Source organism: Littorina saxatilis, linkage group LG4 (genome assembly GCF_037325665.1).
Source record: "Littorina saxatilis isolate snail1 linkage group LG4, US_GU_Lsax_2.0, whole genome shotgun sequence".
NCBI classification, from domain to species: domain Eukaryota; kingdom Metazoa; phylum Mollusca; class Gastropoda; order Littorinimorpha; family Littorinidae; genus Littorina; species Littorina saxatilis.
The window spans coordinates 12364561-12392060 of NC_090248.1; the positions used below are offsets into that span (position 1 = coordinate 12364561).

The 27500-nt window shown below is 40.6% G+C and overlaps 2 protein-coding genes across 2 annotated transcripts in view; both read left to right on the forward strand.

Annotated features, from left to right (window-relative positions):
• Positions 1–2237, forward strand: part of LOC138963971 (uncharacterized) — a gene marked incomplete in the record, with an annotated part of 21173 nt that extends 18936 nt beyond the window's left edge. Inside the window, 1 exon segment of the mRNA XM_070335830.1 lies at positions 825–2237. Coding sequence (XP_070191931.1) covers positions 825–1110 — 286 coding nt within the window.
• A 13118-nt stretch (positions 2238–15355) lies between these two features.
• The window catches only part of LOC138964411 (uncharacterized), a 12494-nt gene continuing 349 nt past the window's right edge, over positions 15356–27500 (forward strand). Inside the window, exons 1-5 of the mRNA XM_070336360.1 lie at positions 15356–15844; positions 18205–18232; positions 20610–20837; positions 21778–21899; positions 24118–27500. The exon at positions 24118–27500 is cut by the window's right edge and continues 349 nt beyond it. Coding sequence (XP_070192461.1) covers positions 15356–15844; positions 18205–18232; positions 20610–20837; positions 21778–21899; positions 24118–24309 — 1059 coding nt within the window. The 3' untranslated portion in view covers positions 24310–27500. The remainder of the gene's footprint in view (positions 15845–18204; positions 18233–20609; positions 20838–21777; positions 21900–24117) is intronic.

Here is a 27500-nt window from a genome sequence, read left to right on the forward strand (position 1 = left end):
AACGTGCGCCACACACAAGACAGAAGTCGCAGCACAGGCTTCATGTCTCACCCAGTCACATTATTCTGACACCGGACCAACCGTACCAGTCCTAGCACTAACCCCATAATGCCAGACGCCAGGCGGAGCAGCCACTAGATTGCCAATTTTAAAGTCTTAGGTATGACCCGGCCGGGATTCGAACCCACGACCTCCCGATCACGGGGCGGACGCCTTACCACTAGGTCAACCGTGCCGGTAAATGTAGTAGTAGTAGCAGAACCAGTAGAAGTAGTTAATTTATTATTAAAATATTTTCCTGACGTTAGCTAGTAAGTAAGTAAGTCAGTCAGTCAGTCAGTCAGTCAGTCAATTTGTCTGTCTGTCTGTCTGTCTGTCTGTCTGTCTGTCTGTCTGTATGTCAGTCAGTCACTCAGGCAGTCATGCAGTAAGCTAGCAGGCAAGCAAGCAAGTAAGTAAGTATAAGAAAGAAAGTAGTGTAGCCCCCTGATTCAAATGCATGCTTTGCTCTCATCGACTACAGGTGGGAAACATTGACGTAAATTACTGATTGATTTGGGAGTCGAGACTGATTTACGCCGGATACAATGTGTTGATATATGTCTGTATCAAGACAGAGGTGGAAGAATGTGATGTTGTTGTTGTTGATTTTGTTGTTGTTGTTTTTGTTGACGTCGTCGTCGTTGTTGTTGACGTCGTCGTTGTTGTTGTTCCTTCTTCATCTTTTTTTTTTTTTTAACGATTGTTTCGTGTATTTACTCAGTAGGGCATTTATTCATCAAATGTATTTATGCATACAAATTTATTTATCTTGTTGTGTGCAGTTATCACGCCTACGCCGAACATTGCCACGAAAAGCTCTTGTTTTACCAGTGTGGCACTGAACTCTATTACGTCCAGATGGACATCCTCAAGAACATGCGACCTTCGCCTTGCACTGACCAACAGGTCAAACATTTGAAAAGACGTTTTCGGTTGAGTGAGATCGACGTCGTTTTCAACGGTGCTTCTGATTTGACCCACTGTCGTTCACGTTCTGTTACGAACGTTTTGATTGGTGCTGTGATCGTGGTTATGTTAGGAGGTGTTGATGTGTTTGATATAAGATGAGGGACAAGGGATGGGGGGTCGAATGGTGTGAGGGGAGGATACTGCTGGTGTTTGTGAGCGGGGGCCTTAGTACGAGTGTGTATGTCATTGTGATAGTATTTGTGTGAAAGCGTTGCGCGTTTATTTGTGTGTGTAGCTTGCTGTTGTTGTTGTTGGTTTTTGTTGTTGTTGTTGTTGTTGTTGTTGTGTGTGTGTGTGTGTGTGTGTGTGTGTGTGTGTGTGTGTGTGTGTGTATGTGTATTTGTGTGAGTGTGTGTGCGTGTGTGTATGTGTATTTGTGTGAGTGTGTGTGTGTGTGTGCGCGTGCGTGCGTACGTGCGTGCGTGTCTGTCTGTTTGTCTATCTGTGTTAGAGTGTTTGCGTGATTGTGCGTGTGTGTTGTGGGCGTGCACACGTGTGCTTTGCTGTATGACTGATATTTGTATGCGTGTCTGTACAATAAGTTTGGGATGATAAAATTGGTTAATTCTGCTCAAATCATTGATAATATGCAGTCTGCATTCCTGTTTGCCATTTCTGTGATATCACGTTCTGTGTTTTACAACGTGAACAATAACATTTGGACCAACCAAAGCTTACATGTGCACACCAATTGTTTTTGTTGTTGCTTTTATCTTATTGCTTTTCTTATGGGCACCACCATTCTACGAAATAATATTACTTTCTTTTTGTTTTGCTCTGTAACTTTTGAAACGTAAAGCAGTTCTTTTAGAGACTACGATAATAACACGTTCATAGATTCTAACGAGTACGACAAGAGAGGAGCACTTGTCGTAATCTGTTGAATACGTTCTCTTACAAGTCATGATTTTTAAACACTTGGTTTAAGCGTGTTTATTCAAATTCTCATACACGTTTCAAACAATAACAACATTAAGAACGTTAACAAGCAGATTGCTTATGGACACGTTCTTGAAATTATAATCAATACACATTCAGATTTATATTTTATATTTATATTGCATGATTTATATTTGCTCAGGATTGTGCTTGTCAATCCTTGTGTAATCAAAATTCTGTTTTCATTTCAAATCTTCTATGAACAAATATTTTGTTTGACACTGCGAATTGCTCTTCTCCCTTACGCCAAAATACTCATGCGTCAATAAAATACTGATTTGTTTGTACATTCTTCGTGAGTATTTACGATCCTCGTCGTTTGGTTTCTGTGTGAGATCTTTGTCTGCGGCCACATAGTTGTTTCAACTACAGTGTGTGTGTGTGTGTGTGTGTGTGTGTGTGTGTGTGTGACTGTGTGTCACGTGTGTGTCACTGTGTGTGTGTGTGTGTGTGTGTGTGTGTGTATATTTCTGTGTCTGTGACTCTCTCTCTCTCTCTCTCTCTCTCTCTCTCTCTCTCTCTCTCTCTCTCTCTCTCTCTCTCTCTCTCTCTCTCTCTAAACTGAAGTTATGAGTTCTGAATACTCTCTCTTGATCAAGATCTTGCGTTCTCCTTTCGCGTTGGCTTAAACAAGAAAGACAACTATTGCTCAAACCTGCAATTTTCTCTGCACTGTGTATGTATATTACCTCCCTTGGACACCTAAATGTCAGTTGGATTGAATTTGTTGCTATAGTGCTTGTAAGATGAAACTCGCAGTAACGGATATCATGAAGATAGCAAATATACGGGGAGATGCAAATTAAAACACACACTCAAAACCACAACCACAGACATATGCACGCACACACGCAAGCGAGTGTTTTCAATCTCGCAGATGTCGTACAGACGGAGCAGCGAATGTTGTCAGATGATGGGAGACAGAGAAAAGTTTAACAAACAGACACACACACACACACACACACACACACACACACACACACATACACATACATACACACAGTCACACACACACATACACACACACACACACACACACACACCGGCCGTACACACACACTGTGACATACACAAATACACACACAGTCACACACACATACACACACACACACACACACACGCATTCTCCTTCCTCCTGACCCTAGCCCTTTTGCCATCCCCCTCCCCCACCACCCCCACCACCCCTTCTAACCCCTACAACCCGACAACAGATAATGCATTGTATGCATTTTACCTGCACTGAACAGCCCTCGACAAGGACCTTTGCAGGTGTTGCTTATGACAACACGCCCCGGTGGATTAAAAAACAAGTCGCGTAAGGCAAAAATACAACATTTAGTCAAGTTGCTGTCGAACTCACAGAATGAAACTGAACGCAATGCAACGCAGCAAGACCGTATACTCGTAGCATCGTCAGTCCACCGCTCATGGCAAAGGCAGTGAAATTGACAAGAAGAGCGGGGTAGTAGTTGCGCTGAGAAGGATAGCACGCTTTTCTGTACCTCTCTTCGTTTTAACTTTCTGAGCGTGTTTTCAATCCAAACATATCATATCTATATGTTTTTGGAATCAGAAACCGACAAGGAATAAGATGAAAGTGTTTTTAAATTGATTTCGAAAATTTAATTTTGATCATAATTTTTATATTTTTAATTTTCAGAGCTTGTTTTTAATCCAAATATAACATATTTATATGTTTTTGGAATCAGAAAATGATGGAGAATACGATGAACGTAAATTTGGATCGTTTTATAAAAAACATATTTTTTTTACAATTTTCAGATTTTTAATGACCAAAGTCATTAATTAATTTTTAAGCCACCAAGCTGAAATCCAATACCGAAGTCCGGGCTTCGTCGGAGATTACTTGACCAAAATTTCAACCAATTTGGTTGAAAAATGAGAGCGTGACAGTGCCGCCTCAACTTTCACGAAAAGCCGGATATGACGTCATCAAAGACATTTATCAAAAAAATGAAAACAAACGTCTGAGGATATCATACCCAGAAACTCTCATGTCAAATTTCATAAAGATCGGTCCAGTAGTTTAGTCTGAATCGCTCTACACACACACACAGACAGACAGACAGACAGACACACACACACACATACATCACGGGCACGGCCCTCGTCTCGATTCCCCCCTCTATGTTAAAACATTTAGTCAAAAAAGTCACTCCGAACATATCACTGCTAGTCCAACCGGCAGGGTGCACATACCTGCGGCTGCAATTAATGTCACAAACAGACTCCATTGTAAAGCGCTTTCTGTCGCCAAAATGCAACCGTAATAGTGCATTTGACTAGTGCAACCGACAGTGCCCCCTCGACCTCGGGGGACAACCATTCAGCTTCGAACTGTCTGCATTCAGCGTGTTTTCCGTGGTTGATGAAAATAAAGAGTAGAGCAATGACACATGAGACATGTTTTTGTTTCTTAAACACGAACACTTTGCTGTTTGCTTTTCCGTGGCGATGAAGGGTGACAGAAAGCGAAAACTGAAGACAGATGCATGCTTTCGATTACCCCAAAGCATGTCATTATGTAGAAGAGTGCAAAGAGGAGGAGGAAGATAGTGGTGACAAAGAAGTCTCAAAGACATGGTTGACGTTTCTCCTGCTCTTTATTCCATTTAACTTGTCATTTTAACTCCGATGATCTTGCAAACATACAAGCTAGAAGCTAGAAGGGCCTGAAAACATACAAGAAACACTAGTAAGTATTCGTTCTAATAAAATTATACAAGAATCAAGTTCAAATAAAATTATAAGACAACCTTGAGATGGAATGCCTGTGTTTTACAATTGCTTGAATGTGATCTGTATAAGTGCAAATGTTCAATGGAAATATTTCATAATGTTCCTAAAACGATTTTACAATTTGATTAACAATGTTATAAAGTCTCATGAAAAGAATCTAAACTTTGATGGCTGACATTCAGAAATCAAACAGAACTGTTTACATTTTGAAAAAGGGGTTTCCCCAACTACACACATTCCTACGACATCACTGCTCTGAGTAAACTAATACACAACTTCCGGTGACGTCATGGGTCTGTGCGTGGAAATTCTTTTTATGACATCACAGACTACACGATCTATTGACGTCACAACCTAAAAATAGCTAAGGTGGGGAAGAAAAAGGGAAAGAGGGGTTGTACTTGATCACTATGCCTAGCTTGGGGAAAGTCTCAAAAATCATCTAAAACTTATTTCCCGCTGATTTATGCACTTATCTCATATCAGAATAACCTAAGCATCAAAAGATCAATGCTAATTGCTGATTCCATTTACGGTATACATTTTCATAGACCGGTCGAAAAAGCGCATGTTCACTGACTGACTTCACTTCAAATTGCTCTAACAGACAAACTAGACAGGAGAAGAAAGTTATATTTATTGAGATTTCTGACTGAAACTATTGAGCTGTTGGAATAAATGAACAAAAATATAGTTTTAGAGTAACACTTGATTTACTAATTTCAGGAAAAAGGTCGAACTTAATTACTAAGAAAACAAAAGGGACGCTAACTAAGGCAACAAAAAAAAAATAGGTCTGTTTACGGTAACCCGACCGACCCTAGTTTTTTCGCGCGACCCTAGACTTTTTTTTTGGCATTTGGGGGAAAAAAAAAAAATCTTGTTTTTTTGGCAAAATAACGTAAAAATATGTTTTTTTGGAAAAAAAATAAAAAAAATAAAAAAATCCCGACCTACCGACCCTATTTTTTTGGCCTATGTTACCGTAAACAGACCTTTTTTTTTTTGGCCTAAAATACTACGCAATGAAAACTGGATCCCCATGAGCTCAAAGGTAGAAGTTTGATTCCGGATCTTCGGCAGCTCATAGGTACCAGTAGTTAGATTTTTGTCTGGTCACATAAATCTCCCCTGCTCGATATTCATGGTCCCCATGAATACAACCAAAAACTACAACAGCAAAAATCTATTGTCCGCACCCAAAACCAGCGGATAAAATACACCAACGATTTCGTAAAAAATGGTCTCCAAGTAAAACCAAACTAAAACCACCGGCAAACATTTTTACAAGTTCTATACAGACATGTTGAAAATGTAACGTCAACTCAACTCTCCAGACTCCGCATGACACAATTTCGGGCAACGACTATCGGATGAAGATGACGAAGAGCGTTAAAGCTAACCAAAGTTGAATTATCGTTACAGACAAATCAGTGTCTATTGTCGTTACATACACATGTCTACACAAACAGATATACCTGAACACCTCAGGTCTCCAGTCATGAGCCAAATCAGTACGCGACTATAATATTTACGCCCAGCAAAATCAACTGACCAATCTTCAAATCGTTAAAGATTAAAGGTAATCTGCTGGTGTTTAAACCCGACAAAAATGAACCAGTGCATTTAAGCCAACTGACTCGAAATCGTCAAAACAGAATATACCTGAACACCTCAGGTCTCCAGTCATGAAAAAAATCAGTACGCACGCCCAACAAAATCAACTGACCAATCTTCAAATCGTTAAAGATTAAAGGTAATCTGCTGGTTTTTAAACCTGACAAAAATGAACCAGTGCATTTAAGCCAACTGACTCGAAATCGTCAAAACAGAATATACCTGAACACCTCAGGTCTCCAGTCATGAAGAAAATCAGCACGCACGCCCAACAAAATCAAACCGGCTAATCTTCCAATCGTTAAAGATTTAAGGTAATCTGCTGGTTTTTTTAAACCTGACAAAAATAAACCAGTGCATTTAAGCCAACTGACTCGAAATCGTCAAAACAGAAAAACCAAACCATCAGTTTTACACCGATGCCAGTGCACAACAAATCCAAAAACTTTAATCCGCTGAAATCCTGACTAGAAGGACCACCTCGAAACGTCCTTCTGAAACATACTTACAAGAATTATTCTCACAAACAAAAACTTCAACGCATTTACATTATGCTCCCCAGCTCGAATGAAAACCAGGGTCTCACAAAAAAATGAAATTACCTCCCCTGCTCTGTTCGGAGCAGAGGCATGAAAAAAGCACTTTAACCGTAAAACAAGTCGCGCAAGGCGAAAATACAACATTTAGTCAAGTAGCTGTCGAACTCACAGAATGAAACTGAATTGAACGCAATGCAAAGCAGCAAGACCGTATACTCGTAGCATCGTCAGACCACCGCTCACGGCAAAGGCAGTGAAATTGACAAGAAGAGCGGGGTAGTAGTTGCGCTGAGAAGGATAGCACGCTTTTCTGTACCTCTCTTCGTTTTAACTTTCTGAGCGTGTTTTTAATCCAAACATATCATATCTATATGTTTTTGGAATCAGGAACCGACAAGGAATAAGATGAAAGGGTTTTTAAATTGATTTGGAAAATTTAATTTTGGTAATAATTTTTATATTGTTAATTTTCAGAGCTTGTTTTTAATCCAAATATAACATATTTATATGTTTTTGGAATCAGCAAATGATGGAGAATAAGATGAACGTAAATTTGGATCGTTTTATAAAAAATATTTTATTTTTACAATTTTCAGATTTTTAATGACCAAAGTCATTAATTAATTTTTAAGCCACCAAGCTGAAATGCAATACCAAAGTCCGGGCTTTGTCGAAGATTACTTGACCAAAATTTCAACCAATTTGGTTGAAAAATGAGGGCGTGACAGTGCCGCCTCAACTTTCACGAAAAGCCGGATATGACGTCATCAAAGACATTTATCAAAAAAATGAAAAAAAACGTATGGGGATATCATACCCAGGAACTCTCATGTCAAATTTCATAAAGATCGGTCCAGTAGTTTAGTCTGCATCGCTCTACACACACACACACACACACACACACACACACACACACACACACACACACGCACAGACAGACACACATACACCACACCCTCGTCTCGATTCCCCCCTCTACGTTAAAACATTTAGTCAAAACTTGACTAAATGTAAAAAACAAGACACAATGAAAGGCTGGAGAAACAGGCGGGGAAAGTACGGTCGGAGTTCTGAACGCGTGCTGTCTGTCTCTCGCTCTGTTTCCGTCTTGCGTTCTTGTTGTCGTCTTGCGCGGTGTTACTGCGCCCATCCTGCCCTCGAAGTTGTTGAGGTCGTTCAGGATGTTGTTGTCCTGCGCGGTGTTACTGCGCCCATCCTGCCCTCGAAGTTGTTGAGGTCGTTCAGGATGTTGTTGTCCTGCGCGGTGTTACTGCGCCCATCCTGCCCTCGAAGTTGTTGAGGTCGTTCAGGATGTTGTTGTCCTGCGCGGTGTTACTGCGCCCATCCTGCCCTCGAAGTTGTTGAGGTCGTTCAGGATGTTGTTGTCCTGCGCGGTGTTACTGCGCCCATCCTGCCCTCGAAGTTGTTGAGGTCGTTCAGGATGTTGTTGTCCTGCGCGGTGTTACTGCGCCCATCCTGCCCTCAAAGTTGTTGAGGTCGTTCCCGCGTCCACAAGGCCCTGTGTCCATCCTGTCGTCGGCGACGCCACTTGTAGAAGAGTGCAAAGAGGAGGAGGAAGATAGTGATGACAAAGAAGTCTCAAAGACATGGTTGACGTTTCTCCTGCTCTTTATTCTATTTAACTTGTCATTTAAACTCCGGTGATCTTGCAAACATACAAGCTAGAAGCTAGAAGCTAGAAGCTAGAAGCTAGAAGCTAGAAGGGCCTTGGGACAAAGATCATGTTGCACACCTACGAAGCCATAATACACAACAAGAATCCAAACGAAAGGGAATGATCTGGACTCGACTCTTGCTTTGCTCTGCCTCCCGGCGCGAACGCCGCTCCGCAGGTGCAAGGATACATTGTACGAATACTAAGCATGAGGAGAAAGTAGGTGACAAGAAACTAGACCGGAGAAGAAAGTTATATTTATTGAGATTTCTGACTGAAACTATTGAGCTGTTGGAATAAATGAACAAAAATATAGTTTTAGAGTAACACTTGATTTACTAATTTCAGGAAAAAGGTCGAACTAAGAAAACAAAAGGGACGCTAACTAAAATACTACGCAATGAAAACTGGATCCCCATGAGCTCAAAGGTAGAAGTTTGATTCCGGATCTTCGGCAGCTCATAGGTACCAGTAGTTAGATTTTTGTCTGGTCACAATTACATGACTAATTAAGGCCATCAGTAGGTTTACTATTGACTTAAGCCAGGTCACTTTGAACAGGTTAAAATCGCGACTGAGCTATTCCAAGACTGATTTGCTGTGATACTAAGAGAATAAGGCGTAATAAAGGAACCAAAGATGTACCCACTAATATCATGTAGGACTTTCCATTTCAAAACATTGATAGTTCGGTCAAAATTAAGGACCGACCCCCCCCCCCCCCCCCCCCCCCCCCCAAACAAACAAACAAAAAATGTCCGTGTGTAACATACCTTGCCAACGGACATCCTTAAATTCTTTTACTTTGATTAGTCCTTCTTGCCGCAGTACAAAATAAGATCAAAGCCATTTCAACCTACACAAGCACCATACAAATAACTAATCTCGTTTCTCCCCTGCCAATACGATGAAAGATAGCAAAAGTATGATAGCCTTCGCGCTTTGAAGACCCCGTCGAACTTCTTCAAACCCGGTGTAACACAAAATGTTTACTCCACAAAAAATTTACTCCGGAGTAAATATTTCGTACGAAATTCTTACTCCGTGTACACTTTTCGTACGAGAAAAGAACTCCCCAAGGCACGAAACAATTACTCCCTCCACGAAATTTTTACTCCCCATTTTTTTTTTACTTCCAGTAAAAATCTCGTACGCAAAAATGGGATGCGGGCAAAGGGATAATGCCAATAACTGATCTCGCGCACACGAATGTCGCGCTACCCTCCTTCCACCCCTTCCACCACCAAGACTAACAGGGGACAAGGGAGTACAAATTTCGTACACCTGGCATGGGAGGTTAAATTGCTCGTGTTGGGGTGAAGTAATTTATTCGTTATTTATTCGTCAGGGGAGTAACATTTTTGTACGAAATGTTTACTCGGAACTCACCTGTCTTGGGGAGTAATTTTCTCGTGCAATGGGGGAGTGCTTTTTTCGTAAAGGGAGTAACTTTTTCGTACGAAATGTTTACTCCGGAGTAAAAATCTCGTGGGAGTAATTTTCTCGTGTTACACCGGTCTTCTGAACGTGCGCGTATCAAACAGATCAATAAAATGTCAAGCCTGTATCTAAACAAATCACTTTAACCTTGGCAAAAACTATCAAAACAATCGCAAAATGTTCTTAAAATTACTGGTGGTAGCATAACAACTCCATCTTTTCTCAACTTAATACTATTTCAATCAAAGGAGGAGGCGAAATGTGTGTGTAATTTTAGCAGGATCAAAAGACACTTTTCCACGCCTGGGCCATTTGTGTCGTTTGCGCTGTTGGGGTAGTGCTCCGTACGGTTTGCTGCTGTTTTATGGCCTGTATGACAGCCCATGGACATTTTGCCTGTCACGACTTAGCACGATCTTTGGTCTATTGTACTCTCTTCTTCTTTTTCATCTTCTTCATACTCTTCTTTATTTTAAAGAATGTTTTAAGATTTAAGTCGTACCGTTGTGTTCTGAAAATCGAAATAGGCTTACTGACAAACGCACGCAGTGATCGCGCTTATTGTTTCGTTAACCAGTCTGTTTGTTAAGAGCGAAACAAAAAATAATGATCGATGATAATGGTAACGAATTAAGAGCTAATCACTCGGTCGCGACAACCGCTCAAACAATGCTCATGCAATATTATTGAGATGCCGTTATTGTTGTTGTTGTTGTTGTTGTTGTTGTTGTTGTTGTTGTTGTTGCTTTTGATGTTGTTGTTGTTGTTTTTGATGTTGTTTTTGATGTTGTTGTTGTTTTTATTTGTATGTTGTTGTTGTTGTTGTTTTTTTGATGTTGTTGTTGTTGTTTTTGATGTTGTTGTTTTTGATGGTTTTGTTTAATGTTGTTGTTTTTGATGTTGTTGTTTTTGATGTTGTTGTTGTTGCAGTTTTGCTGCTGCTGTTGTTGTTGTGCGTAAGTGTATGCTATTCAGGTCAGAAAAAGTAGTTTAATATGGTCGACTTTCCAACGTGAGAATAGTGTCTGTGAACCTAACAATTTCTCCTAATTATGATAACTAGTAACACTTTATGCATTTATGCATAGGGGGATATATAACAGTGTACCATAAAGAAAAAATGCATAGCTAATAGGGAGAGGCTCTTTAAAAATTAACTTATTATTGGATCAATGCATTCATTGACTGATAACGGCGGCAATTGGAAATTTATAGCTAATAAAGAAAGTGTTCTGTAAAAAATATCTTTAACGTGGGGAAATTAGAATTTTTATGTTCAGAACGGAACGCATGCATGTTTTGTTCAAAAGTTGTTCCTCATCGATGCGTTTGTATCCATTGCACGTTAAATATTTTTGACATGACGTCCGCATATTGCTCCAAATGCGTCGTTCAAATACGTGTTTGTAGGCAATAAACGTTGTTATTTTTAACGGTGTGATGGCTCTGAAATGTTATTGCTGGAACGAAAATGAATAAAATGTACCCAGTTCACTTTCCGTTTGATTGTGAACATGATTTTATAGCATCCTTGTTCTTTGTGCTGTAGATAGGTAAGTGTACGCCTATCCACTTAGGCTACGTTCTTACATGAACACGCACGCATTGGAGCACACGCAACATGCAATCCTGTACGCACGCACAGGATCGTACGCACACACGCACACACACATGCAGACACACACACACACACACACACGCATTGACACACACGCATTGACACACACACACACGCACACGCGCACACACACACGCACACACACACACACATTCACATTCACACACACACACACACACACACACACACACAAACATTGACACACACACACACACACACGCACACACACACACACGCACACACACACACACACACACACACACACATTCACACACACACACACACCCACACACACGCACACACGCACACACACACACACACACACACACGCACACACACACACAACACACACACACACACACACGCACGCACACACACACACACACACACACACACACACACACACACAAACACACACACAAGTAATGTCGCGCCCTTACGTGAACCGATGATGTTCCACCGCCTTGAAGCACTATCTATCAACTATAAATTAAACGAGATATCGTCGATGTTCAAAGTAAATTTACTAATGATTTGTCCTCTTCGCTTTTTCCTCTCCTGTCTGTGGAATTATTCTCGTTTGATTTTACACAGACGTTACTCCATCACATCACACTATGTGACATACCTATCCAAATAACACTATCCCTCCATCCGATTCTACCGCTTTTTGCTTTCCTGCTTAGCACAATACGCTACCGCGCTTATCTGGCGTGTCAATATCACTACGTTTTGCACACATGTGGAAGGTGAGCGATTTCCTTCACGCGGGGATTGACGAAGCTGTACTGTCTTGGTGAAAAAATACAGTGCGTTCAGTTTCGTCCTGTGACTGAGTTCGACAGCTACTAAATGTAGTAATTTCGCCTTACGCGACTTGTTTATAGTGTATGCGATATCCAATAACTAATCTTTCTGGGTTTTTTGTTTTTGTGTGTGTGTGAGGGTTTTTTTTTGTATAGACGTAAAGGCGGAGGATGTTCGATTCATTTCTATTTCATGTGAAATTGTCATGCATAAATGTTAATTTTGAAATCGTATGACTGACAGTAAATGGTCCGCAGGTAAAAAGACGACTGGAGAAACAGTTCATAGGGTGAAAGTGAAGGGAGAGAGAAAGACAGACAGATAGACAAAGAGAGAGGGGAGTGGGTAGGGAGAGAGACTGAGAGAGAGAGAGAGAGAGAGAGAGAGAGAGAGAGAGAGAGAGAGAGAGAGAGAGAGAGGGACAGAAAGAGATAGACAGAAAGACAGACATACAGACAGACAGACAGACAGACACTTACCGACAGCAAGTGGAAGGGAGAAATAGAGTGAGATTGAGGGAACTGTGATTTTTAAAGCTTTTACTAAATTCACATTTCAAATGGGTTCTACAAGCTGGTGTGACTTGCAGAATGGGACTCAACTGCAATAGTAGCACCTGTTTGCAGTGTTTTGCTCACATCACCGTACACATTTTAGTACTACAATTTTGTTTACTGCTTCGGTATGACATAAACCTGTCACTGCTTTCAGCTACTGTAGTTTTTCACCATCATCAAAAAAATGCCCGTGTCATTTTTGGCAGCTTAGAGGCTAAGGATAGACAGAGTACCTGAAATAAGACCAAACGAATCGCTTGACATATAAAGGCATAACAAAAACAATCGCCAGTTGCTAACAGACTGAAAACACACATTTATTAATAAAACTCATCCAACAACCTGCAAGAAAATCCTACATGCCTTTTACCTTTTAACCCCCCCCCCTCCCCCAGCAACCCCCCCCCCTTCCTCCTCTGCCCTGTTGGTCGTACTCAAATGTATACCCAGGTGGTAGGCAGAAGTATAGTTCCTCGGCCAAACTGGAATCGGTACTATGATATATTTTTTTGAGCCCATTATGTATTAATTTTTATTGAAGCCGAAAAATACAACATACATACCCATAGTGGCATTACAGAGACAAAGAAGCAGCTCATGGGATATATACATTTATATCCCACACCCAGCACCCAATAAAATGACTCGATTCAGTTTCGACCATAAATATCTCACTCTGTTCCTCTTACAGATTCCCATAACAGCAGGACATCGTCAGCTGACTGAAGCCTATTGGACACATTCAAGGCTCTGTCGTTGCGTTGAGACCTTGTCACTTGAAGATCGGCTTTTATGTCTATCATTGCCCGGTAAAGCCCATTTCTCCTGGTGTGAAATATTACACACAGCTTAAAGCCTTGTAAATGGGTTGTTTGTCTTCAAGCAAGGAAAGTATGAGCCGTGGAAAACAAGCAAAACGAAATCCCGACGTGCTCCGATGTTAAACAAAGCTAGCCGAATGTAGCCTACTGTCAATGAACAACAGGACAAAGGCTTGCCTTTAAATTTAATGACGAAAATGTGATTACTGAGAAAAAATGTGTGTGCTTTTTATATGCGATTGTTTCTGGGGGGAATGATCAGGTAACGGAACTACATAAGTAAGGGGAATTATCTTTGAATTACCATTTCTTGTCATAAGGGCAAACGAATCCTGACAGCAAACTTGGTGCTTATAAAATGAGAAAAAAATAGCCTCTAGTCTAAATAGTTGGTATATATTGCTCTAAAGAGTGTAGAATTCACGTTCCTAAGCAACAACGATGTTTCTTCCCATGCTTCTTTCTTTCGCTGTGTTCCTTCGCTTTTTGCTACGAACCTAGCGTTTTAATTTTAAAGGCCGTGTCGAAGCAAGGAATGCCTTTCCAATAAAACAATTCAAGGTTGATTGGACCTAAAACACCCAAGAGCTAACTCATTCTGATATCATAGCTAAGTCATGCAACTTTTCGCCAGAACCAACTACCTTGACATAACTCTCGCAAACTAATGCCCCTTTAAGCCCAGGCGGGAAGACCGCAGCTGAGAGGATAGGTGGTGAAAGTTTAAGGCGCACATCCAATGGGCTTCCCTGTGGAGAACCATTTGTCCTGCTAGGGTCTACCTTTGTCACACGAGGCCATGATGTTGCAAGACGCGGCCATCTTGCAATAATGTTGTCGCCTGGCTCGCTTAGTCAATCGTCTAGTTGGCACGTTCCACATTTCGTAATGTTCTCCCCATCATTATAAACCTGGCTGTGAGGTGGCTGTCTGGATTACTCGGTGACTGTGTGTGACAGGGGTGTAAGCGCGCCAAAGTTGTCAAGTGTTACCACCACTGTTACAAACCCCACATGTGAGGACAGCTACCCTATTCTGTTTCTGTTCAGGGGAGAGGGGCCAACAGGAGTTCAGAGGATTTTTATTTCTGGGAAAAAAAACTTCAGTTTGCTTTGTGCCTTTTTTATCGCAGAAAACACGAAGGAAAACCTGGACCGAAGACGACAATGTTATCTGGATAAAAAAAAAAAGGTATTTGATAACAACTGTGTCTTTTGTTGTAGTAATGACGATACGTTCACAGGTGAAGCAAAACTCTGACAGCAATAAAAACGTTGTATTTCACAAAATGTTAAAGTCTTGATCAAATCGGCATTAAAGAAGAGTGAGTCCCCGATTGTGGACAACAAGAACACAAAAATCATCCAAATGAAAAATGTGAGAAAACGGCAGAGTCCTTTTTCTCAGTTGAGATTCAACAAGAAAACATTGACTGATTTTGATAATCAAGAAATTAAGACATGATGAACTGATTTTGATAATCAAGAAATTAAGACATGATGAACTGATTTTGATAATCAAGAAATTAAGACATGATAAACTGATTCTGATAATCAAGAAATTAAGACATGATGAAATCTTCCGCCCATCACATATCTGGCATGATCCACAACGCCAGACCCCTCCACCACCACCAGTCATTATCGTCGTTGTCGTCGCCGAAGCGGTGGCTATGGTTTTCGTTGTGCCTGTCCCTGGTGATGATACCAACGGCAGTCCGGGGGCAGAACCCCCCGACCGCTCTCCCCCCGACCCCGCAGCCCCCTACCATCCAACCCCCCACCGCCATTCCCCCAACCCCAATACCTCCAACTCCTCAACCCCCCACCCCGATACCCCCCACAACGGTGGCCCCCACCCCCATTCCCACTACCCCCCCTCCTCCCCACACGGGGGATAACACCCGGTTTTATCTGATTGAGATCAGGATTTCGTGCTCAGGGACGTACTCCTCGCTGTCGTCCAGGGACTTCCTGAGCAGGCGAGTCAAGGACATTGTGGACCTGTTCCTCAAGAACTCAGGACAGTACTCGGGCATCAGGGTCATGCAGTTTTATAAGGTGAGGAGCCGTCTAAATCTGTTTGTGTGTGTGTCCTTGTGTGTATTTGTAGTTTGGGGGAAATTGAGAAACAAAGAGGCGGGAGAGAGAGAGAGAGAGAGAGAGAGAGAGAGAGAGAGAGAGAGAGAGAGAGAGAGAGAGAGAGAGAGAGAGAAAGAGAGAGAGAGAGAGAGAGAATTGAATTGAATTGAACTTTATTTAACAAGGATTAAGATTTAAGGCTACGCCTTTTCAGAGAGAGAGTGAGAGAGAGAGAGAGAGAGAGAGAGAGAGAGAGAGAGAGAGTCAGTCAGACAGACAGACAGACAGAAAGACAAACAGACAGACAGACAGACAGAGACAAAGAGCGAGAAAATGGGGTAGGGGGGGAGCATATAGGTAACGTGGGTAAGTTGTTTGTATAGCAAACTGTCTAAATTTGACAAATCTATTCACAAACCCATTGGAATCTTACAGACTCATAAGAAACATGAAATTAAATAGTAAATTAAAACAACTTTAAAAATAATATTCAAATTGAATATATGTCCACGGTGCAAAGCATATACCCAAACATTTCAGGTATTCGGCAAAGGTTTACGGCGCTTACTGTTATTTCTGTATTTCAGTTTTGATAAAAGAAAGTCATGAAGTTATTTTTCAATTTTCAAGAAATGCTCATTTCGAAGAACTAGTAGAACGTTATACTTCATTCAATTTCATAAATCACTTCGGAGTCTTTTAAACTCGATAAGCTTAAGCCATATAGATGTACGTCCAAGACGAAAAGAAAAGAAACATCTGTTTAAACAATCAGAAAGTAAAATAACATCTGTTTGAGAAATAATAACATTTTAAAAACAACAACAACATAATGTTTGAGCAATTACAAAGCATCGTTGTAAATAACATTGGGAAGAATTCTCTTTTCTGGCGATAATTTAAAGAAAAAAATAAACAAAAAAACAAAAACATCAAGAAAAGAAAAAAAACGCTGCATAATATTTCCTCCGTTTCACTTTCAGTGTGTGCGAGTCCTCCTTCCTCTATCGAGAAGTAGCTATCACTCTCCATCCCATAAAATAACTGCCATTGTTCTTTGCGGAAGCTGACAAGTCCCAATCCTGTTATCCCCTCCGCCTCGGGATCAAATGGATTTGTCCCTGTCTGTCAAGACTGGCGGTCAGTCCATTGTAAAGTCGTAAAGGGGGATCAAGTGTCTTTCCACTAATCTGCAGAGGTCAGGCCGGTCAAAACTTTAATGCAAACAGAAGACTTTTGATGGGTAGTGAACCCCCACGTTGAGATGTCTGGGCTATTTTTGTCGCAGCTTAGCTGAAGTTAGCTTTGGATAATGATAATTGTAACCATAACCATAATGATAATGGCAATGACAATCAAGGCAATTGCAATGTAATTGTTTGGGGGTACGTTCACAAAGTCAATGCGCACATAAAAAGTGGGACATAAAAAAAACGTAGGTGTAATCAGTGAATGAAGACAGTACACATTCACAGGAAGCACACACCCATGTCATTTTCATTATGACTGAGTCGTGCGGCGCACTGACATGCCAAAGACACTTCTCTCTGTCAACCAGTAACTTAGTGCTGATTCATTCACTCATGACTATATAAATAATACATCATGACCACAGATTAAATCAATCAAAATCAATCAATCAATCAACCAATCAATCAATCAACCAATCAATCAATCAAACAATGAAGTATCAAAATATAAGACTTGATTTATGAAAAAACAGTTTTGTTTTGTCATAAGTTAAACAATTAAATTAAATGCATTAATTTATAAGAAAACAAACTTATCTTTTTGTATAAATTAAATGTTGAAATAACTAACCATTCTTGTTGGCTCACGTAAGTGTAGCCTATGCGATCGTAACTTTGTCTGTCTGTGCGTGCGTATGTGCGTATGTGCGTGCGTGTGTATGTCTGTGGTAGAAACTTTAACATTTCGTCATTTGAAGACGTCACATTATGACGTAAGAGGGTTAGACGTCACGCGAAGGAATTACTGAAAGTCTCGGTCATTGTTATTTTGAGCGGGCCGAGACTAGTTGGCAGTCGTGTCCCTGTAAGTAGGCTACATGCAGACAGACAGATCTAGATCTAGTGTCTCGCTTTCTTGCACAGTGTCACCTATGCTTACTGTGTGTGTGGGTGTGTATGTGTGACGGAGTGATTGAGTTTGTGTTACTGTTTGTCTATTTCTTACGTGAGCCTTGAAGGCTTCGCCTCTTGTTTTTTTTATTCTGAATGTATTTGTTTTTAGATTTCAATGAATTAAGTTGTAAATATCTTTCTCTTTCTGTCTCAAGAGGTAAATATCATTTTACACTGTATTGTTCTATGTTCCAGGTCGTTGGAGAGCCACTCCTCATTGCAGGTAAATTGAATACTTTTCAACTGACTCTTATAGGGCACAAGACTCGCTTAAGTATACGTCTGGCCATACCCAAATGTGTCGGTTCTTTGTTTGTTTGTTTGATTGATTGATTGTTTGTTTGTTTGTTTATTTTTTGTTTGTTTATTTAGTTTGTTGTTGTTGTTGTTGTTGTTGATTTTTTTAGTTTGTTTGTTTGTTTGTTTGTTTGTTTGTTTGATTGATTGATTGATTGTTTGTTTGTTTGTTTATTTTTTGTTTGTTTATTTAGTTTGTTGTTGTTGTTGTTGTTGATTTTGTTAGTTTGTTTGTTTGTTTGCTTGTTTAATTGATTGATTGATCGGGTGTTTTCCGTTCGTTTGTTTGTTTTGTATGAGTTTTTGTTGTTGTTATGGTTAAGATCGGATTGTTTTGTTTTTTGTGGTTTTGTTATTGAGAAGAGTATTTTCTTCTTCTCATTGCTTAGCTTCTAACATAATCAAATGACAGCAACAAAGAGAAGATCTGCAGAACATGACGTATCAATCCTTTCGGACTAGCCCAAGCTTGGTGCATTTCCCTTTCAGCTGTGTCGCCAGCTTCAACAAATAGCAGAAAAAGACAGAACCATCGTATACAATTACACACTCACATTTAACACTGACCGATTATATTCCTGATATCCATTAAACTCATTGTGTGTATTTAAATAATATTGGATGTATGGAACACAGTTGTGACTGTGTCTGTAAAGCGTGAAATAAGTGGACGAAGTCTACTTCGCGAAGCTGGCTGGACGAAGTTGTGGCACTGAATTGTCGGTACAAAGACTGAGCAAAGTCTTCGCGAAGTTGACTTCGGGCTCAATTAAGGGCAATCTTAGATTGTTTCGGAGTATTGCGGGCAATGTGAGACATAATAAAAAACAAGAAATTCCTACGAGGTAGGAAAAACACCCCCGTCAAAGGGAAATAACCTTCTCAGTTGGTGGCAGTGACTGAGTGACAATGGTTATTTCCCTTTGACCATAAAGATGTCCCTGTATAAGTCCTTGTATAATTTTAATCCACCAATAACTCCCTAACCGTGTGTTTGACTGGTCCCAATTTTTGTAAGGACCGTCTCAGGAATGTATAGAACCTGTTCACCAAGTTTGGTGACGATCGGTCCGTTCATTCTTGAGATCTATATGCGAACACAAACACACAAACACCCAAACAAACACACAAACACCCAAACAAACACACAAACACCCAAACAAACACATCGAGCGAAACCTATACACACCCCTATACCGGGGGTGTAACAAGTCGCGTAAGGCGAAAATACAACATTTAGTCGAGCTGTCGAACTCACAGAATGAAACTGAACGCAATGCTAAATCAGCAAGACCGTATACTCGTAGCATCGTCAGTCCACCGCTCATGGCAAAGGCAGTGAAATTGACAAGAAGAGCGGGGTAGTAGTTGCGCTGAGAAGGATAGCACGCTTTTCTGTACCTTCGTTTTAACTTTCTGAGCGTGTTTTCAATCCAAACATATCATATCTATATGTTTTTGGAATCAGGAACCGACAAGGAATAAGATGAAAGTGTTTTTAAATTGATTTCGAAAATTTAATTTTGATCATAATTTTTATATTTTTAATTTTCAGAGCTTGATTTTTAATCCAAATATAACATATTTATATGTTTTTGGAATCAGAAAATGATGGAGAATAAGATGAACGTAAATTTGGATCGTTTTATAAAAAAAATAATTTTTTTACAATTTTCCGATTTTTAATGACCAAAGTCATTAATTAATTTTTAAGCCACCAAGCTGAAATGCAATACCGAAGTCCGGGTTTCGTCGGAGATTACTTGACCAAAATTTCAACCGATTTGGTTGAAAAATGAGAGCGTGACAGTGCCGCCTCAACTTTCACGAAAAGCCGGATATGACGTCATCAAAGACATTTATCAAAAAAATGAAAAAAACGTCTGAGGATATCATACCCAGGAACTCTCATGTCAAATTTCATAAAGATCGGTCCAGTAGTTTAGTCTGAATCGCTTTACACACACACACAGACAGACAGACAGACAGACAGACAGACACACACACACACACACACACACACATACACCACGACCCTCGTCTCGATTCCCCCCTCTATGTTAAAACATTTAGTCAAAACTTGACTAAATGTAATAAAAAAAACACCACCAAGCAAGGTATGTAAATATATGACGTTTAACATACCTTGCATGTTTTTAAATCACAATTTTGGAAATTGGGCAGTTTGTTTGTTTATGGATTTCACGTGAGACAAAGTTTGATTTTACACTTTATTTAAACTGTTAAACACCCCCCCCCCCCCCCCCATCTCCCCCCACCCACCCCCCTTCTTTTTCCCTCAGTTGTGAGAGGAGGCCTGAACAACAGCCAGCAAGGGATCTCGTCCATTAACAAGCTGGGTGAACAGCTCTGTGGTCTGGGTGCGCACATCTCCGTCACTTCTCTGACGTCATTCGAGGCCTTCGCACGTGCAGTCGGTGCAGGCGTCACCCTCACGCATCCACCTGCACCCAAACAGATCCACAGCACCGTGGGCATCCACTGCTACGTCTTGGAGTATGTTCCTAGGGGTAAGCGACGTGTCAAACGAAAAGATGTCAAATAACCAAAGGGAAGTAATCGCTCTTTATGCATACGACATGTGTAATAGAGTAAGCGAGAGTTGTACGGAACCTTTTCTCCTGGCACCTGAGAGAATAACAAGCATTGAAATGAACAAGCGACTTTCATCCTCGTCGTATGCATAAAGAGCGATTACTTCCCTTTGGTTATTTGATATCTTAACATCGCTCTGCCTCATTCTGTTTAAGATTCTAAACGAAAGGATGTATACGAGCCACTAGCTAATACATATTTGTGTAATTTGAGAATAGTACAGTCGAACCTACCCTGGTGACAATTAACCTGCCTGTAACGACCACCTGTCGCAATGAACAACCCCGAACGATCTCGACGAAGTCTTGTTCAATATAATTCACCTTTCCATAGCAACTACATCTCTATAACGACCACTTTTGTTGGTCCCCTGGTGGTCGTTATATACAGACTCAACTGTATTTCTTTGTTTAAGAAAAATTTCTTCTACGCTTCTGACTTACTGGCCAAATAATCACATGCAAAATATGCTAAAACACCGCAAATGTCGCTGATCCACCAGAGTGTTTTCTAATCAGTGTCATGCCCTTAATGAGCATCTAAACTGAAGTACAGGAAAATTACACTGCACAGATACCAAACAATCACATTTTACATTAATGAGAAGAAAAAAAACAATACAATATTCACCAGCAAAATTAATTGTAAAAATCTGAGTCGAGTTCATGAAAAAGGTCGTCAGTCAAAAGAGCAGAAATACGAGTAGGGTTGTGTTTGTATAGCTCGTCGGCAAGATATTTAGCCTCCGCTAGCGAACGGGCATACCATTTCAGCCCGCCTATTGATTTCGTTTATAATTATTTTTATTTTATTTTTCAATTCATTTATTTCTTCACTTGATCTTTATGTTGACAGCAACAACGACAGCGGCGACAGGTAGGGACCAGCTAAGACAGCTGGTGACTTTCCTTCTTCAGAAACGACAGGCAGGGGAGAAGTTTGAGGCCTACAAATTCCTGGCCAAAACCAATGTAGAGGTCAGTCTTGTTAAAGCATTTTCTGGTTTTAACCGAGCCGTGTTTGTTCGCCTTAATTGTGCTTTGGGGATAAAAAGCTGTCATTCATGTGTATCGTCGAGACTGTTTTGCCGTTTGTCGCACTAATGAATAGCTTTTCTTTGTGTACCTAATGCTGTATCTTTTTTCTGTTTCTGTTCTATATCCAGGGCCGGACCCAGGGGGGGGGGGGGGGGGGGGGGGGTTCCAGGGGTTCCGGAACCCCACCCCTGGAAAAAGCATGTACCTTGCTTTTAGTGGTTTTTTTTGTTTTGTTTTTTTTAATAAATTTTGTGTGTGTCTCTTACAAATTTTATTCAATGTGAAATCCGATGAGAAAAAGGTACCCCCCCCCCCCCCCCCCCCCCACCAACTCACACTGACAGGCCTTAACCCTCAAAACAAGGCCCAGAATGCACCCGATTGCACAGATTTTAACCGTTTTTCAAAAATTTTCCGGGGAGCATGCCCCCGGACCCCCCTAGTTCGCGCGCCTGCTTTGCAGGCGCGCGCTTGTGGCTTCGCCACTTCGCTGATTTGCCCCCCCCCCCCCCCCAAAAAAAAAGGAGGAACCCCCCCCTTACAACTCATTTGGTCCGGCCCTGATATCGTAATGTTCTTCTCGTTCTTCTCATCAATTGAACCTTTATTTTCTTCCTAATGAGTCTCCTTTTTTCTGACTGATGCTCTGTTCCCTTTTATTCTTTTCATTCTTTTTCTGGATTTTTCGTTTCCTACCATCTTTGAGGAAGCAAATTACAGCCTGGTAGGTGTTCCCCTTCTCAGTATTACACGTGTCTGTTCCTACGGTGTGTTCCCTTCAAAGACCGATAGTAATGCTTGTGAACATATGTTACATTGTATTCTATCACATGTTGCATTTAATAACCTATTTTCTTTCATGAAACCCATCTTCGTCTTATTATTTGCTTACTTTTTAAGGTTCTTGCTTTCATCCCACTGTTTTGGGGTTACTTACTCTGAGATATATCTTGCTTTAATATTGTTGAACACAAATAAAAGTGCGGTCTCTGAAACAAAATTGTTACTGTTTATATTGTTGAAAGGGATCAATTTATCATTCAACAAACAACATTACTTAAAATAAGTTGACGATAAAATCTTTTAGCTATGCCGAAGTGCCTATGGAATTATACAATACGGTAATGTTTTTCGTGTTCTCGATCTTAAAAAATCAAATTAGTTTAGTCATAATGTAACCGAGTGCCGTAACACTACGATCACCTCGGGAGGCGAAGTGCAATCGAACAGGATTGAAAATGTTAGGGCCAATTTCTTAGCCCTATAAAAACTGTTATGCAAACCCGAAGGATTACCATGAACATACACTTTTACAGACAATCGGAAACCACCCGACCCCATCACAAACAGAATTTCACAATCCACCGGTGTTGACTTAAAGGCCAACAACTCGGGTGCAGAGTCTGCTGTGAAAGGAGCGGTAGCCTCCCCTGTCACAATCGCCCCCGTTTGAATGAACTTCGTCCCGAAGTTCCAAACCGTGGGACCATTGTTCATCCCAAGTTCGCAGAATGGGAACAGCACGAAAATGTTCAGTGGTCATATTATGCCATTACCTGAACATATCATGCCAAGTCCCAACCCTGCTCGCAGCGCCAGATGTAACCGAGTGCCGTAACACTACGATCACCTCAGGAGGCGAAGTGCAATCAAACAGGATTGAAAATGTTAGGGCCAATTTTTTTAGCCCTATAAAAACTGTTATGCAAACCCGAAGGTTTCCATGAACATACAGACAATCGGAAGCAACCAGACCCCATCACAAACAGAAATCCACAATCCACCGGTGTTGACTTAAAGGCCAACAACTCGGGTGCAGAGTCTGGTTTGAAAGGAGCGGTAGCCTCCCCTATCACAATAAAAAGAAATGTGTGTATCTTTTAGGATCCAAAAACAAAGAAAATATCGGCTCTTTATATGAGATGCGGAACCCGACCCTTGGCACTTGGGAGAATACGAAGCGTTGAAATTAGCAAAAGACTTAGATCCTTAAAAACGTCGTGTGTTTATGTCAATGCTTCGTATTCTCTAATTGGTTCCACAACACTCACTTACTGTTGCTGGCTATATAGAGTAAGAGCGCTTACTTTCTCCTTAATTTGTTTCTTCTTCATCAACGTTCTGTCTCATTTTGTTTTGATTTTTTTGTATGTTTCAGTTCTTCATTTGTGGGAACACAGTGCTGAGCGACTTTGATCGCATGTTCCTGGACCTATGGACCCTCACCGACCAACCGGATGTGACGTCAGTCAAGGCTGTGCACGAGGTCCAATCAGTGGATGTCTACTTAAATCCGGGCAACGGCGGCAAAGAGTGCAAAGGATTTTGGTGTAGGCCTTCTTATTGGTGATGAACGTGACTGGATGAACTTCAACTCTGTTCGGAGTGACATATGAAATCCCCTTAGCCAGGACAAAGCATTGTGATACATACATGTACTCTTTGCAACTTGTGACTGTATGATGAGTCAAAGGACTTCAATTTCTAGCTCATTCGTTTCGCAATTGATTTTTCTTTCCGCCGTATTTAGACAACTTGCACGTAGGTATGTGGATGCTTTCCTCATTTTGTATATCTCTTACTTGCCTGTGGGAGTATTTCCCCAAGACTTTCGTTGTGAACTTTTGAACTTTAAAGTTCGCATGTGCATGTACACGAGAATGTCTGGATATCGACACAGGGAGTCCACTACGCAAACTGACTCTGGATAACAAATCCCTTTGCGGACTAAGGATCGCACACGCAGACAAGCGATGAACATGTCTCTACACCTGATACGATAACCATTCAGCTTCTTCCCGCCCATATGTTGCCCGGATGTGCACGCTCACAGTCTTCTTGGTTGGACTCTTAATCACCGCAGATGTACAAGTTACGCTCTGAAGATAAGTTTACTTGGGCACTGGTGTGGCGGATGGTCTTTCAAACATGTTTGACAGTGGTTACACTGGTTCCAGAGCCATGCACAAATCTTATCCCCTGATGGTCTTCTATCAAACTTTGTGCTCAAAGAAATTTGCATTTCTTCTGATTATTAGTTTTCCACATGTGCAAGGGATTTTTGAAGGTACCTACTTTGGTTGACCGAACGAACTCTACGACCGAAATGCATTTTTGTCAGGATGGGGAGTGTTGATGTTTTGTGGCACTGTTTTTGTAACAATAATTGTTGCTAGTGACAATTTATCGTCCTGGAGATGATGTTCCACAGAGCACTTTTGCGCAACAACAAAATGTAAACAACTCTGATGCTCTGATGATTTCCATAGCAAATGATACGCTTCAACCGGCAGATGAATGGAAATCATTCAAAAGCTTACCAAGCAATGGTGTCAGCTATTTATTGTATGGCAAAGTGACTGGTGCAGTATGTCAGAGCAGTCTTTGAGACCCTAGCTGTTCTCCGTGTTAAATCGGTCTGGACATAGTGTGAGGAACGGACATCCCTTGCTCTGTCCAGTGTGTACAAATGACAGAAAGATGTGCAGGGTACCGGCTGACCTATTTCTACACCTTAACCTTTGTCTTGACATACACCTTTACACTTGGTGTTTCAACCTAAAATTCTTCTTCGTCGAATAAAAAAAGACAAATTAAAGGAAGAAAAAAAGAAAGAAATTGAGAACAGACGAGAAAGGAACTGACGTAGGAATGACTGAAAGGAAGAAAAGGGTATACGATAAAAAAAAGCACAAATCTTCCCAAACAAAATGAGTCTCTTTCTTTTAAGGTTAAAACGTCCCGTGTACGTTATGTCTGTTGAGCCAATTGTCGAAGTGAGTCCATTTTCAGTTGTTCCTGTTCTGTAACCTTCTCACCAACAGTTCCTCTGTATTTATTTTCATCTAATCCGTCATTACTACATTGGGGTATGCACGTTAAAGATCCCACGATTGACAAAAGGGTCTTTCCTGGCAAAATTGTATAGGCGTAGATAAAAATGTCCACCAAAATACCCGTGTGACCTGGAATAATAGGCCGTGAAAGGTGGATGCAGCGCCTATAGGCTGTTGATCTACTGGCCGATGTGAATGTGTGATATATTGTGTAAAAAAATTCCATCTCACACGGCATTAATAGGTAACATGCGCCTTGAGTCGCCTTGTGTGGTGAGATACGTGCGCGATATAAATCCTCGTAAATAAAAATAAAAATAAATAAATAAATTTCGTCCACCGGATCGAACTACCTATGCAATTACCTACTGATTAAACTCAATTTGTTTTTTTGTAGGCAATTTCTCCGAGGACGAACTACTTCATTTCGGGGTAGCACTTACCTAATCAGATTTTGAAAATGTTATTCCCGTAAGAGACTCGACATTTCGGAGCAAATCATCGCCTGCAATTTCCGAATTGTGTATTTTTTGTGAAGAAACCTCGTGAAAAACTGCAGGGCAAAGAAAAGTACGTTGCTGAAGCTCTATCATTCAAGCGCAGATCATTTTCTTTCTTTATTTGGTGTTTAACGTCGTTTTCAACCGTTCAAGGTTATATCGCGACGGTCGCAGATCACTGTCACTTTGTTTGATACACATTTATTGATATTTCACTGTAATGTTTGTTCTTTTTACATTTAGTCAAGTTTTGACTAAATGTTTTAACATAGAGGGGGAATCGAGACGAGGGTCGTGGTGTGTGTGTGTGTGTGTGTGTGTGTGTGTGTGTGTGTGTGTGTGTGTCTGTGTCTGTGCGTGTGTGTGTGTGTAGAGCAATTCAGACCAAACTACTGGACCGATCTTTATGAAATTTTACATGAGAGTTCCTGGGAATGATATCCCCGGATGTTTTTTCTTTTTTTCGATAAATACCTTTGATGACGTCATATCCGGCTTTTTGTAAAAGTTGAGGCGGCACTGTCACACCCTCATGTGAAATTTTTAGCCAAGCAATCTTCGACGAAGGCCGGACTTCGGTATTGCATTTCAGCTTAGTGGCTTAAAAATTAATGAATGACTTTGGTCATTAAAAATCTGAAAATTGTAAAAAAATTATTGTTTTTATAAAACGATCCAAATTTACGTTCATCTTATTCTTCATCATTTTCTGATTCCAAAAACATATAAATATTTTATATTTGGATTAAAAACAAGCTCTGAAAATTTTTAAAAATAAAATTATGATCAAAATTAAATTTTCGAAATCAATTTAAAAACACTTTCATCTTATTCCTTGTCGGTTCCTGATTCCAAAAACATATAGATATGATATGTTTGGATTAAAAACACGCTCAGAAAGTTAAAACGAAGAGAGGTACAGAAAAGCGTGCTATCCTTCTCAGCGCAACTACTACCCCGCTCTTCTTGTCAATTTCACTGCCTTTGCTACGAGCGGTGGACTGACGATGCTACGAGTATACGGTCTTGCTGAAAAATTTCATTGCGTTCAGTTTCATTCTGTGAGTTCGACAGCTTGACTAAATGTTGTATTTTCGCCTTACGCGACTTGTTTTGTTCTTGATTTTGTACGTGTTTTTTTGTTTGTTCTTTTTAAAAAATTATTTGTGCTTTTTAATAATCTTATTTAATTGGATTTATTTGCT